Source organism: Silene latifolia, chromosome 4, assembly GCF_048544455.1.
Source record: "Silene latifolia isolate original U9 population chromosome 4, ASM4854445v1, whole genome shotgun sequence".
NCBI classification, from domain to species: Eukaryota; Viridiplantae; Streptophyta; class Magnoliopsida; order Caryophyllales; family Caryophyllaceae; genus Silene; species Silene latifolia.
The window spans coordinates 5,076,762-5,090,549 of record NC_133529.1 but is presented as its reverse complement, the minus strand read 5'-3'; the positions used below and the strand labels follow the sequence as shown (position 1 = coordinate 5,090,549).

General features: G+C 33.1%; 1 protein-coding gene across 1 annotated transcript; it reads right to left on the bottom strand.

Annotated features, from left to right (window-relative positions):
* Positions 1-6,491: 6,491 nt before the first annotated feature.
* LOC141652004 (calmodulin calcium-dependent NAD kinase-like) lies at positions 6,492-12,775 on the bottom strand. Its single transcript, XM_074459677.1, has 8 exons — positions 12,358-12,775; positions 11,581-11,804; positions 11,259-11,323; positions 8,947-9,177; positions 8,548-8,677; positions 7,424-7,731; positions 7,177-7,321; positions 6,492-6,924 (listed from the first exon to the last, which is right to left on the bottom strand). The coding sequence occupies exons 1-8, from the start codon at positions 12,443-12,445 to the stop codon at positions 6,637-6,639; spliced, it is 1,479 nt and encodes a 492-aa protein (XP_074315778.1). The 5' UTR covers positions 12,446-12,775; the 3' UTR covers positions 6,492-6,636.
* Positions 12,776-13,788: the final 1,013 nt, after the last annotated feature.

Below are 13,788 nucleotides of genomic sequence, written 5' to 3'. Positions count from 1 at the left end.
TGTCGAATAAGGTTCAAAAAATATGGTGTACTTTTAAATATGTTATTCGTCTCACATTGAAAAATAATGTAGATGTGATAAACTACGTATAAATAGTTGAATTGTCCCGCATCATAAGATTATCATAAGGTGGGGTGATCCCATGATTATAAATAGGATTTATCCTTGGAACTTAGGTATTACCCCAAATATATTGAATCTCTCAAAGTATACTTATTATATATGAGACTTTAAACATAATCTTGAATTAAATGTTAAATTTTTAAAGTTGTAACATTTTTTTAGGTGTGAGAAATAGCAATAAAATGGTTAATATTATAACGGAAATTTTTCATGGTACCCTCGAATTTTGTTAGATTACACATCGTACCTCTAATTTTAAATTTGTACATATAATACCCTTGTGTTTACTTTTTTCATAACGTCGTTATTCCTATGAGTAACTAGAGGAGTAATTGAGCATGCCATGCTATTTGTGTTTTGTTATTTAGTTTATTAAATAAAATATGGATTTAAGAATTAGATTATGAAGTGTTTGTGTAATAGATAATAAAAGAAAAAGGCGTCAAAAGTCTTAGGAGTAATGACGTTATGATGGAAGTTGTCAAATGGTATTCAGGGAAAGAAAAAGGTGAACACAAGAGTACCATTTGTAGAAACTTAAAATTAGGGGTATCATGTGTAATCTATCAAAGTTCAAGGTTACCATGAGAAATTCCAATATTATAATGATATAGTTAATTAAATTTTTATTTAAAAGAGAGAGATATCTGTACTAATAAAACAATAAAGGGGGTATTATTTTTTAATTGTCATTTTATTGTCATGCCATCAAACTTAGCGTCCATTTAATAGCCTTTACATTAGGGGGTACCATGAGAAAAAAAAAATGGAATCTCAAGGATACCATAGGCAGATTCTTAAAAGTAGGGGTAACATGGAAAATCTGACAAAATTAAGAGGTACCACGGGAAGTTTCCGTATCTCAACTATGATAAAAAAAATGAAGAAAAACAATGACAAATATTAATGGAGAGTAGTTGATCTTATTATTAAATTTAAATATAACTATAAGATATAATGAGTAGCAATTGTCCGTATTCGGTATTCGGGATCTGATTAAATTTCGAACTAAGTGCAAAAAAGATGGTGTAATTTTGAGTTTGTTATTTGTCCCACATTGAAAAACAATGCAGGTTTGATGATGTACCACGGATAAATAGTAGAATTGTCCCATATCAAAAAAATAATCCAAGTTTAGTGAATATATTACTTATAAATAGTAGAATTGTCCACATCGAAAGATTAGTATAGGGTGGGGTGATTATACGATTATAAATAAGAGTTAACCCAAGTATATATTAATCTTGGATTTTTTTGAAAGAGATGTTTTCATAATATGTAAACAAATCATTAGTCATAGAATATAAACATTAAACCCTTATAACTTTTTTTTTTTCGCATTATAAATAAGTTAATTATCCCGTTGCAACGCACGGGCATTCAAACTAGTTTCTATTAAACTAATGATGTGTCAATGTGTTACAAGAAGAATATAATGAATCACAAATTGGGACACAAAATAGAACAGAAAATTCGCTTTCATAGAACAGAGAATTCGCAAGGGGGGCAGTCACGAGTGAAATGATATGGATAAAGGCGTTTTTAGCATCGTTGGGTGTCTTTCTTACTCGACCTATGAGCTTGTTTTGTGATAACCAAGCTGCCCTCCATATAGCAAGGAATCCGGTCTTTCATGATAGAACGAAGCACATCGAAATTGATTGTCATTTTGTGCGACAACATTTGGTTTCCAATACGATTAATTTGTACCATGTTCGGAGTAAAGAGCAAATAGCTGATCTATTCACAAAGGCTTTGGGAGGCGAGACTTATGATCATCTTCAGTTCAAGTTGGGACTCGGACTTCCAAGTGCTCCAACTTGAGGGGGAGTATAAGAATATCATGAAATATACCATAAGATTTACATGATATTCTTTTGATATGGTGATATGTAAATATTGTGTTTTAAGTAAAGTAGATTATATAGTTACCTTTCTTTATAAGATATCATAGAAGCATATATTTGGTGTTGTAGGTGAATATATGTATTCTTCTGTCGATGTTAAGATTGATGTGAATAACCATTCAACATATTCTTTCTCTGCTTCACAATTTCACATATTCTATCTTAATTCTATGAATGAATATTATTAATTAGTCACATATTATCAAATGAAAGTTTCTTAGTGATTCTACGCTGTCGCTTGTCTTATACATATGCTCAAGGTAGCCTTTTTATATTATTGTATAGATATGACATGTAGATTATGATAGGTAATTTAGCATGCCTTTATGTTAGATATATAGATTTTGTATTTAGATTATAGAGTTATTGATTTTACATACATAAATATGGAGCAAGGAGAAATGTAATGTAAAAGGTTTGCATGAGAGTGGTTTATAAATTATGTTATGAAATTAAAATAAGACATACTTCATAGTTGATGGTTGATAGTTTGACTTACTTTTTAATTATATTTATAGATTATTATTATTATTATTATTAAATCCACTTTGCATGAGAGTGATTTAAAAATTATCCTATGAAATTAAAATTATCTAAATTTAGTTTTTTACCATTAATTATGAGAGTAACTTTTAAAGGTGGAATTGATAATTTTTTTTCATGTGTACTACTATGCTAGTATTTCCACGTGGACTATATTTTGCCACATCACAATTAATTGTTGTCATGTCACATTTGTCTACATGGCGTTTAATGTCTAGCCTTTTAATAATATTTATAGATATAATAATTCATAATACCATTCATAAATAAGAATCAATGAAAAACACCTAAAGATGATTGTATTTATGGGAAAATGTGGTAGAAAACCCCAGAGAAAAAGAAACAGGATCCTATACGGCCTCCCAAACGGCTCAAATTGAACTGTATATTGAAATGGATAATACACGGTTTTAGGGATTCTAGGGGCCCGGAACAAAAATATCTGTAAATCGCACAAACGGTTTCTAGGGTCAAATAAAGCGGCCTCATAAATTTTGAGGAATAACGAATAACATTTAAGGTTGTCGGTGTGAGATAATTAAGTGAGAAACAGAAATCGGTTATTCGTTAAAAATAGGTTAATAGGGTGCTGATTTTCGCAGTACACATTTTACTCATAGTAGTACATTGTTGACAATTATACCCCTCTCATTTCCACTTCTATTTTCTCTAACTTCTCTCTATTCTATACTCTCTAATTTCACATACCTATTCTCCTTTAATTTCATATTGCGCTATTTCCAGCTAATGTTATCGACTTGTCAGTCGTCGTTGGGGGAGGGGGTTTACCGATGGAGTAGGTTGCCGTCGCCGGCGGTATGTTGTGAACGTAATTAATTTACGGGATAGTACATTTCACCCACTGTGTACTACATTAAATAAAAAGCATTAGGTTAAAAAATTGATTAATCAATACTTGTAGTACATTGAGAAAAGTAGAAAAATTAAAGCCATGACTAGACGTATTGTATTCAACTATTCCTAACCCTGTACTACGTTGACATACAACAATACTACTACGTACTACGGCTAACGGCGGTCCATTACCACGGTACCACAAACAACATTATCACCAACAAGGATCCTCTCCATTTCTTTTCTCTCCATTTCCTCTCACAAACCCATTTAATAATATTATCTCATCTAACTCTATTAACCCTTTATTTTTATGTATAAATCATGAACCGTTCAATGTTGACACGATACAATCTTAGCCGTTGATAGGTAATGGCCTCTCCATTTCTTTTTAGGAAATGGAGAGAATTTTGGCTCCATTATCACCGTACCACTGCTGCAAGGGTGACTCTCACCATCGAACCACAACGGCGGACCACCGTCACCACCAATGCACCCACCATACTATATACTAATTAGCCCTTAATTAATTTACACATAAACCCTAATTAAAAAGGAATAAAATTGTGAGAAAGAGTCAATTAAATTGTTATTATGGGCTTAATGAATTAAATACTCGCTCTTCATTCGAATAATCGTTTATAATTGCACTATTTTAAGGAGCTTGGAGAAGTTCAGATTTAACAATAGAGAGATGGTAGAGAGAATTAGATTTGATGTTTTTTAGCCAAGGGTAGAGAAATGGAAAATTTGACATAAAAAGTACTGTAATGAGTAAAAATCGTACTGCGAAAATAAATTGCGTTATTTAATTGGAGCTGAAAATGAATAATATAACTCCTGAAACGACTCCGGACACATGATAGAAAACCAAGAGAAAAAAACACGAATTGGAACGGTCTCCCGAACTGCTCAAATTGATGTGTATAATATACGTTTTTTGGGATTCTAAGGTCCCCGAACAAATATGTGCTTAAATCACATGGATGATTTCTTGGGTAAGACAAAGCGGTCTAACAAAATCTGAAAAGCAACAAAGGACATTTGAGGCTGCCGGTGTGCGATAAACTTGTTTTGGACGGAAATCGGAAACTCGTTAAGCTAATTCATATTATTTGGGCTGAAATCGATTAAGGTAGCTCCTAAAGCAACCCTTAACATGTGATAGAAAAATCGGGAGAAAAAGAAGCACGACCTGGTACGGCCTCCCGAACGGCTCAAATTGCAGTGTAATACACGATTTCGGGATTCCAGGGTCTCGGAACAAAAATGTCTATAAATCACAAGGACGATTTCTCGGGTCTGTCTAAGCGACCTCGCAAATTTGAGAAAGAATATTGGAAATTTGAGGCTGCCAGTGTGCGATAAACAAGTCTCGATCGGAAATCGAATACTCGTTAAAAAATGGTTTAATACTTGTTATTTGGGGCTTAAATTAAATAAGGTAACTCTTGAAGCAACCCTGGAAACGTGCTAGAAAAATCAGGAGAAAAATAAATACGGCCCGATACGGCCTCCCGAATGTCTCAAAATGCAGTGTTATAATACACGATTTTCGAGATTTCAGACTTCCGGAATAAAAATGTCCATAAATCACACATGCTCTTTCTCGGGTCAGACAAAGTAGCCTTAAAAATTTTGAGGACTAACTGATGACATTTGAGAGTGTCGGTGTGCGATAAACCAGTCTCGCGTGAAAATCGGACACTGGCAATCTCAAATGTCATCCGTTATTCTTCAAAATTTGTATAGGACTATAGATTTGGAAGGTGAGCTCTACTCGAGTCGACGATTGTGCTTGGACTCCCCTACTTAAGATCAACAATTTTAGACAGTTAGGTAGCCCAATAGGCCATAAGCGTCTAGCCCGACATGTACTTAATCCGTCTGATCGGGTCCGCTCACTTGCCATAAGCGTCTAGCCCGACATGCAGTTGATAGTAATGTGTTGTAACTTTTAAAAAAGATTTTCCTGTTTTTAGATAGATATTGTCTCCTATTCGCCAAAGTGTTTTGGGTTTTCTTTTTTTAGTATGTTCCACAGGATCTTTATGTTCCGTTTTCGGTCTAAATGAATGGTTAAAACAAGAAAAGTACTATTTAAAAGTCATATGTATATAATAAAAATCCGCACCAAAAACAAATGTATAAACTAGTTGAATAAGAGGAGTTGAGATCATCTATCCCACATTTGTTTCTCATCTTCTGTTTCATTGCCTTTATTTTACGACACCTCATCATAGCCATGATAAAATAGATGACAATTTCTATTAAACTAATGATGCGTCAGTGTGTCATAAGAAGAATATAATGGATCACAAGTTGGGACATAAAATAAAATAGAGAATTCACTCTGATACAGCCATCTCTAATTACTTTTGTTAATCAACTACGATTTGACCACGAACTTTAGGATGTTATTAAAAAATATTTCACCTATAAGCTAGGTTGCACCAAAACGGACACGGACACTGACACGACACGGACACGTGGCACGGCATCCCATGAAATTTAGGACACGGGACACGTCATTTAAATTTAATAAAATATATATTTTATAGTTATATATGTGTGATTTTATTTTTGAAAAAGTATTGAATATTAAATTTAAATAAGTGAAAATAAAATTTACGTTAATTATAACTCATTCTCATTTCAAAAACCAAAAACCAACTTATAATCAATCTATTTCGACATCTCATTACTAGACTAAAGAAAATCATTTGTCTCCAATTCAGCTTATTTCCCCACCAAATTCAACCATGTAACAATTCTCGTCATTTACCTTAAATTCAACTTGATTTCGTTTGGAGGTGTGTTCATATACCATGGACACGGCTCAAAATACCATGGACACATGTTGGACACGTGCCTAAATAAAAGATGAAAGTTAGACATGGCTTTACAAGTGTCCGACACGTTTTGACGTGTGTCCGACGAGTGTCGTGTCCGACGCGAAAACGCCGATTAGGAGAAGTGTCCGTGCTACTTAGTCTATAAGTACAACTATAGCCACAAACATCAATACCATATCAATCAATTACCCAATCGAATTTTTCTCATAAATAAAAGGTCATAATGCTAATATTTCATTGAAGTAGAGAGACTTTAAAAAAAAAATGAAAGAATGGAGAAACCACTACTCCAAGTCTCACTACAAGGTTCATTGTCTTTACCATATCGCTTCAGGTAACAGTATCTTAATCATTTATTTACCTTTGTTTACAATATTTTTAAGAGGCGGAGGTGAATTAGATGGTAAAATTTGAATTTCACAATTAAGAATGGTAGACTTGAGTTGGGCTTGAGTATTGGGCCTAAAAGGTGACAAAACTAGCTCTTTCCAAGCTGAACCATGATGAGTAAGTGGAGTTGTATCACTATGAAGTTGATAAATTGATTGGGCTTCATCATTGAGTTGGCCCAAAATTGTAAGACATTGAATTTCTTCAACATCTACCAATAATCTGCTTGCTACATCTTTCCATCCTATCAACTGCATCATTTTCAAATTCAATTAACAATTAGAGGAAGGCATTTTATATGTAGATCTCGAGGATATAGTGGTACGATCCTGTAGAACAGATTATCTTCAAGTAAGGTCGTAATAGAGGAAAGCATTTTAGGTTAAGCATTGCGTCAAGTTTCCAATTCAGCTACTTTTTCAGGTTTCAGCTAAGAAAACAGAGCATAACCCAGATAATCGAGTAATAAGGATTGCAAATCTCTAAAGAAAGAAAAGGCGTACCCGGGGTGGACCGCTAAGGGTACTAGTGCAATAAAGCCTAGCATTGTCAACAAGTAGGCAATATTGAGAGAATGCACTTGCAAATCTCTTATGAGACTGGAGCTGTGATTTCACCCTCACTGCTCTTTTCACCATTATCGCTCTCCTGTTTCATTTCATATCGTCAGCAGACCGTTTTACAGGAGACTTACGCTTAAATAACAACTGCTAATACATAACAACAAACTAGTTATATATATTAGATTACCTTATACCTCTAACAACAGCAAGATAAGCATCACAAACAACACCAACAAGTTCAATTCTATAAGGCTTTCGATCCTTCTCTTGCTCATCTCGGACTCTCTCCCAGTAATTCTCATTAATCGTGCCATCCTCCGCGACCTTGTAGCCAACTCCCATCCGATACCTTGACTTGTGAACGTTTCTAGCCATTTCGATAGTTTGCTCCACAAAGGGAGCCCATGATAATGTACCATCCATTATTACATCCCTTCCTTCGTTTAATGCTGTTACTAACAAGGATGATGCTGCATCTGTTGATGATTGGTGTACCTGCCCATTTTCAAATATCGACACATACGGCCATATACCGTGTTAGAATAAGTTAGAGTTGTCGTCTTGTTGACACAATTCGTGTAATGCTAAGATCGTCCAACTACGTAATCAGACTATTTAGAAAGGACTATGGTTCCAGACTCTGTATGATACGATAACATTATCTCATTTTCCTAATAAGAAATTTTTTTTTTTATCCGAGGCACAACTCTATGATAGTCGAAACATTATTTATCTTCGTCGTCTCTGTACACGTTTTCTTAATTGTTAATTGACGTAATTGCATGGTATTAACAAATATTGAAGTCAACTGTTAAGAGATACAATACGAATCTTCAGTGAACACAATCATTCATAAGTCATAACCATAAGTGATTTGATTCAATGTATTAACACATTATGATTGTAATTAGCCGCCTTAAACTAAACTAAAACACATTATGTCTTCTAAGCGGTATTTTAATCAAAACTAAATAAATGATTGAGATGGTAAAAGTATTTGTATTTGTTAACAACCATGGGGTGAGTAAAATGACTATATTCGTCCTGACATTGTATGCTTCTAATAAAAATCGATCACCCTAAAGTCCCTAACGTCATAAAATACAGTTGGTCTCCCTTAAAACGATCATATCCATCTTAAGATTAAACGAGTCAAATACTACTCTATATAGATAGATAAGACAAATTTATTATTATTTTCTAGATATTCTACTTTTTTAACCTGTTTCATATTTAAGTCAGATACTTCTGTCTTAAACAAAAATCTGGGAATAAAATGAGTTAAAAGTAAGGGTGAGATCGAAATGGTACCAATTCAGCAGTTTGGAGCATGTCTCCATGATGACCAGTTGAGCTAAGGGCTTTATAGATCACGTCTGTCTCTTTAAATGCATCCGCTTCCACTACTACTGCATTTGCCGCCACTCCCGACCAAAATGGCCTGCAACGGGTCAAATATTATCCCACTTGAACATATACGATAAATCTTTTTTTCTATATATTCTGCTTTGTCTTATCCAAACTTCTTGATTCATCTTAAGTTTAAAAATTTAGTAAATTTAGTAACGCGATTTTTTACATAACATTTTGTTTGAGCCGACTATTAGCTAGACCGTCTTACAGAAAACTTATTTTAGTAAATTTTTGTACGTTGTTTTTGTTAGTATAATACAAAATGAAGATAAAATAAGATTAGGAGAAGGAGATTACTCTTTGAGGATGTCTTTAAGGACGGTGCTCTTGCCGGCACCCATACCGCCACCCATGAGGAGGAGGACCGGACTTCTTTTATTGTGAGCCATCGGAACCATCACCTCGGTGCATTTGGATACTCCATTTCCGTTACTTGATATCCCTCCAATTGCCTTCATCTCTTCTACTAATGTCAAAAATACCCTTGTCACCTTCAAGTTCTTCTCTACCCTTTCAAATCTTTGTTGCCTACATTATTTCACACACCAACTCTATTAGAGTTAATGTATTATATAACTGGTTGTGTATACAACTTATTTAATGTAGTTGAGCTTTGTTATAAAGTTATCGAGCTCTACTAACAAAATTATTGAGTTATGATACAAAGTTATTGAGTTTAACAGAATAATTATTAAGCTCAATAACTTCATAAAATAGCTCAATAACTTATAAAATATATCAACAACTTTGTGTAAGAGCTCAACAACTTTAAAGCGGTTGTACAGTGCTACTATACAACTGGTTATAGGATAATATTTGACGTGACTCTATTAAGGGGTGTCACAAGATTAATTTCAGCTATATGTAACAATAATGTAATTCAGAAGACAATTAAATATACCTCTTAGTTCGGATTATTTATTTACTTACCTACTTTTTCTACATGTTTTGTCATTGATTTATCTTTCAATTTGAAAATATTTTTAATGGACAAATTGAATCTCTGAAGTATATTTAATTCACTTGTCATCTAATAAAAATGGTCAATACAAATAATTGTTTTCTGCTGCTCCCGTTTTGGTTCTTGTTTTAATGACGGTGAACAGTCAAATAGATGATCGGAATGGAGGAGATACTGTTTAATACCCGTTGTATATGTCTATTCAGATCAAATTTTATTTTAAATCATTGCTCCGTTTTGTCTCGGTCAATTATTTAACTTTTTTAGACAGTTTTAAACAAATAACAATAAAGTACGTGTAATGCATGGATTATGATCAACAGAGGGGCATGGCTTTATAAAGTCGTCATGTCTGATGGAGGGAAACAATACACAAATTTAAAACACTTTGTATGTGAAATGACAATTTGAACATGTATGGCACTTTTCATATATTGTCATTTAAGTTAACAAAAAAGGGTTGGTACTTGGTTGCTCGTTAGACAACATAATAAAATATTAGGAGACTTCAAACCTACATGAATGTCGTATTTTTGTACAAAATTGAGGTCGTTGCATGTATACTTGCTTTGACCTTGTTAATTGAAAATGGAAGGCCCTAATAAGTTTAGAGAATGACCGGAATTTTAATTTGGTGTCTTTCTTATGTAAATATGCTCTTACGAGTATTATATGTTCGCGACATGAGGGTTAAGGAAGAGCGGTTGCACCCTACTAATGAAAAAAAAAGTCATTTTCTTTTGCATTTATTAGTTCTATCTCAGAAAATTTTCCGGCTTCCTAATTTCAAATCATAATTATACCATTGTCAAACCGAACGACCACGATTGTTCAAGTTTAACCAATAGGTGGAATGTCGTACATTAATACGTAGTACTCCCTCCGTCCCGGTCATTTGTTGTCCTTTGATTTTGGCACAAAGACCAAGGAAAGGAGAGGAGGTCAATTACTAAATGACAAATGGAATAAATTGAGTGTGAATGATCAAATTACTCATCAAATTCATTCTTGAAATAGAAAGGACAACAAATGACTGAGACACTCCAAAATGGAAAAGGACAACAAATAACCGGGACAGAGGGAGTAATTTTTTTGTAACGAATTCGAGCATCATAATAATCATATTTTTTTCTCGACATAATATGAAATCATTAACTATCTATGCACTTGCATGATTATGAGTCTTACATATATACAACACGATGACCTAATGGCTATAGCCTATAGGCGTATAGCATATATTCTCTATTATTGCATTTGTTGTCTTCAACGGAATTAGATTGTCGTATTTTATCAATGGTAGGTAGCTTGATTTGCTCATCATCCTACCATATCTTATTATCGTTTGTGCTATGCATGCAACTATGCATTCTTATAGTACTCCCTCCATCCCGTTCATTTATTTCCTTTAATATTGGCACAAAGACCAAAAAAAGAGGAGAAGCTCAATTATTATTGGATAACAAGTGGATCAAATTGAGTGTGCAGTATTAAATTGTCCGTCACAAACATTATCGAATTAGAAAGATAAACAATTGAACAGGTAAATAAATGACTGAGACGGAGGAAGTACTTACAGAAATCAAATAATATACTCCGTATAAACCAAAATAAAATGAAGAATAAATTTGTTTAAAATGTGTCTAACCTTGTGGCTGCCATCACAAAATCCTTAAGCTTTGTTTTTCGCTCAACATCGTCATCGCCCAACACCTTCATTCATTCAATTCCAAAATAATCAAATATTCAATTAGTTTATTTGCGATTTAACATAATAAAGGGGAGGACACATTTTCCGTAATCTTAGTTATGTCGGGATGGGGCTCGACCCCACTGGGTTTTTCAATTTTAAAAAAAATTCACCCACAGCGTCCATAATTAACACATCAGACCTACTTCTTGTTTACTCCAATATCTGTCACTATTGTACACCGAATATAAATATACAAGTAGGTATGAAATTTCGTTACCAAATTAATCATTGCAGAAGTTTGATTCCAATGAAATGAGAAATAAGAAAGAATGCAAGTATCAATCTCTTGAAGTAATTTGACATAGAGTGCCTCGGCATTTGGTTCATTTGCTAAGAACTCAAAAATGTTTCTTTCACATCCATCTATTTTCTTCAAGTAATCATTTGCTATCTTGCATAATTGTGGACATTCATTCGGATCTTCGAACCCGATTTGCCTTGCTGCATTTTATTTAGAAAAATAACTCACAATAAGATTGAAATTACTTTACAATTTCGTGTAATTTCATATAAAAAAAAAGTGCAAAATGTCACTACTAGGTTTAAATTATGACTTTCCATTCTCATGACTTTACTAGCTGAGCTAGCTGACATTTGTTAGGTTGTCTGTGGTAGAATTCTCGTTTATCGTGAACAATACATTGCTAAAATAATTCAATTAGTCTCTTTAGCCACGATTTCATATAAATAAGGACGTGCTAAATCCCGCACAAAAAATACAATTCTTACCGTTATCTCAAAAAAATACAATAAATAGCGAAGGTAAAGAACAACTAGGTCATTTATTCGAATCCTATTACAAAACAATCTCATTCGAAAACAATCTATAAAACAACCTAGAACGAACCCAAATCGAAAACGTACATAATTATTACTCCGTATATTGAAACGAAGGAAATATTTATATGGTAATTAAATTTCAAAAGCTAGCAAATTAAACTTAACATAAACTACAAAAAATAAAGCATACAAAAAAGAGAGAAAAGTTAATTACCAAGATAATGAGAGAATCTCTCAAGTCTTCCAGTTTTGCCTGATGATTCTGTTTTGTTCAATTGTGGAACTATCTTTTCATTCATCATCAATAAAATTCGAAAGCAACCTCTCTTTTTCGCCCCCTTAACGGTGAATCCTGACTCCGCCAGTGCACATAAATAATCTAAAGTAACCTCTAATACTAATTGTATTCACCTTTATAATCCAAGAATAAAATTGCATATGTCTTCTCACAATTTAATTTCTAACAATAAGAAAGTTAATTATTTTTTGGAAAGAAAAATAGAGAAAAAGTAGTTGGGTTTTGAAGATTTTTATGAAGCAAATTATAGAAGATTGGATTATATGAAGATGCTTAAGTTGTTGATGGATAATTGAAGTCAATGAATTTTAGATTGCGATTATTCAAACTGTAATTGTTTAACTCTTTAATAATTAAGAATTTATTAAGAATTAAGAATTTAGATTAGTTAACCAATATAGAAGGTAGGTCATTACAATAGTGTTGATGGTGGTGCGTTGCCACTAACTCATGCCATTCTTGTTGAAAAAAATAATTTTATATTGAGAAAATTGTTGATTACAGCCTTTTATAAACCTCATTTTGAAAATTACAGCCTTATATAATTTTTTTTGAAAATTACATCCAAAATATTACTTTTCTTCTAAAATTGCACCAACTTAAGGTTTTTGGTGATTTTTGATGATGTTTTTTATGATGTACCCTTTATTATTTGAGAGTCTACTTACCCAAATTTCTTACCTCTCCTTAACACAAACCAATTAATCACCCCAAACATCATAAAAACATCATAAAAATTCACCGGAAAACTCAAGTTGGTGCAATTTTAGAAGAAAAGTAATATTTTGGATGTAATTTTCAAAAAAAATTATATAAGGCTGTAATTTTCAAAATGAGGTTTATAAAAGGCTGTAATCAACAATTTTCTCTTTTATATTTTATATTTTCCATAATTTATATTTTCCCCTAAAATTAATCGTATCTAGCTATCTGGTATTTCATGGTTTTTAAAATCACGATTCGGATTGTAGAATTCTGCGATTTTACGATTCAAGAAACCGCGATTGATGTCTTACCTAGTTGATTTCGGGTGCGCTTTCTACTTTTATCTTTGGATATCATTCTAACTACACAAAACCTCATTATAGACGATCCCATGATTCGGATTGTAGAATTTTGCGATTTTACGATCCAAGAAACCGTGATTGATGTCCTATCCGTTGATTTCGGGTGCGCTTTCTACTTTTATCTTTGGATATCATTCTAACTACACAAAATCTCATTATAGACGATCCGTCTATAATTAAAGATGGACCAAGTAACATACCACACATAAGACAAACAACAGCTTGCGTGATGGGGCCCAAAAATATCACCACTTTAAGGGTATTTGACCCGTATCTTGCT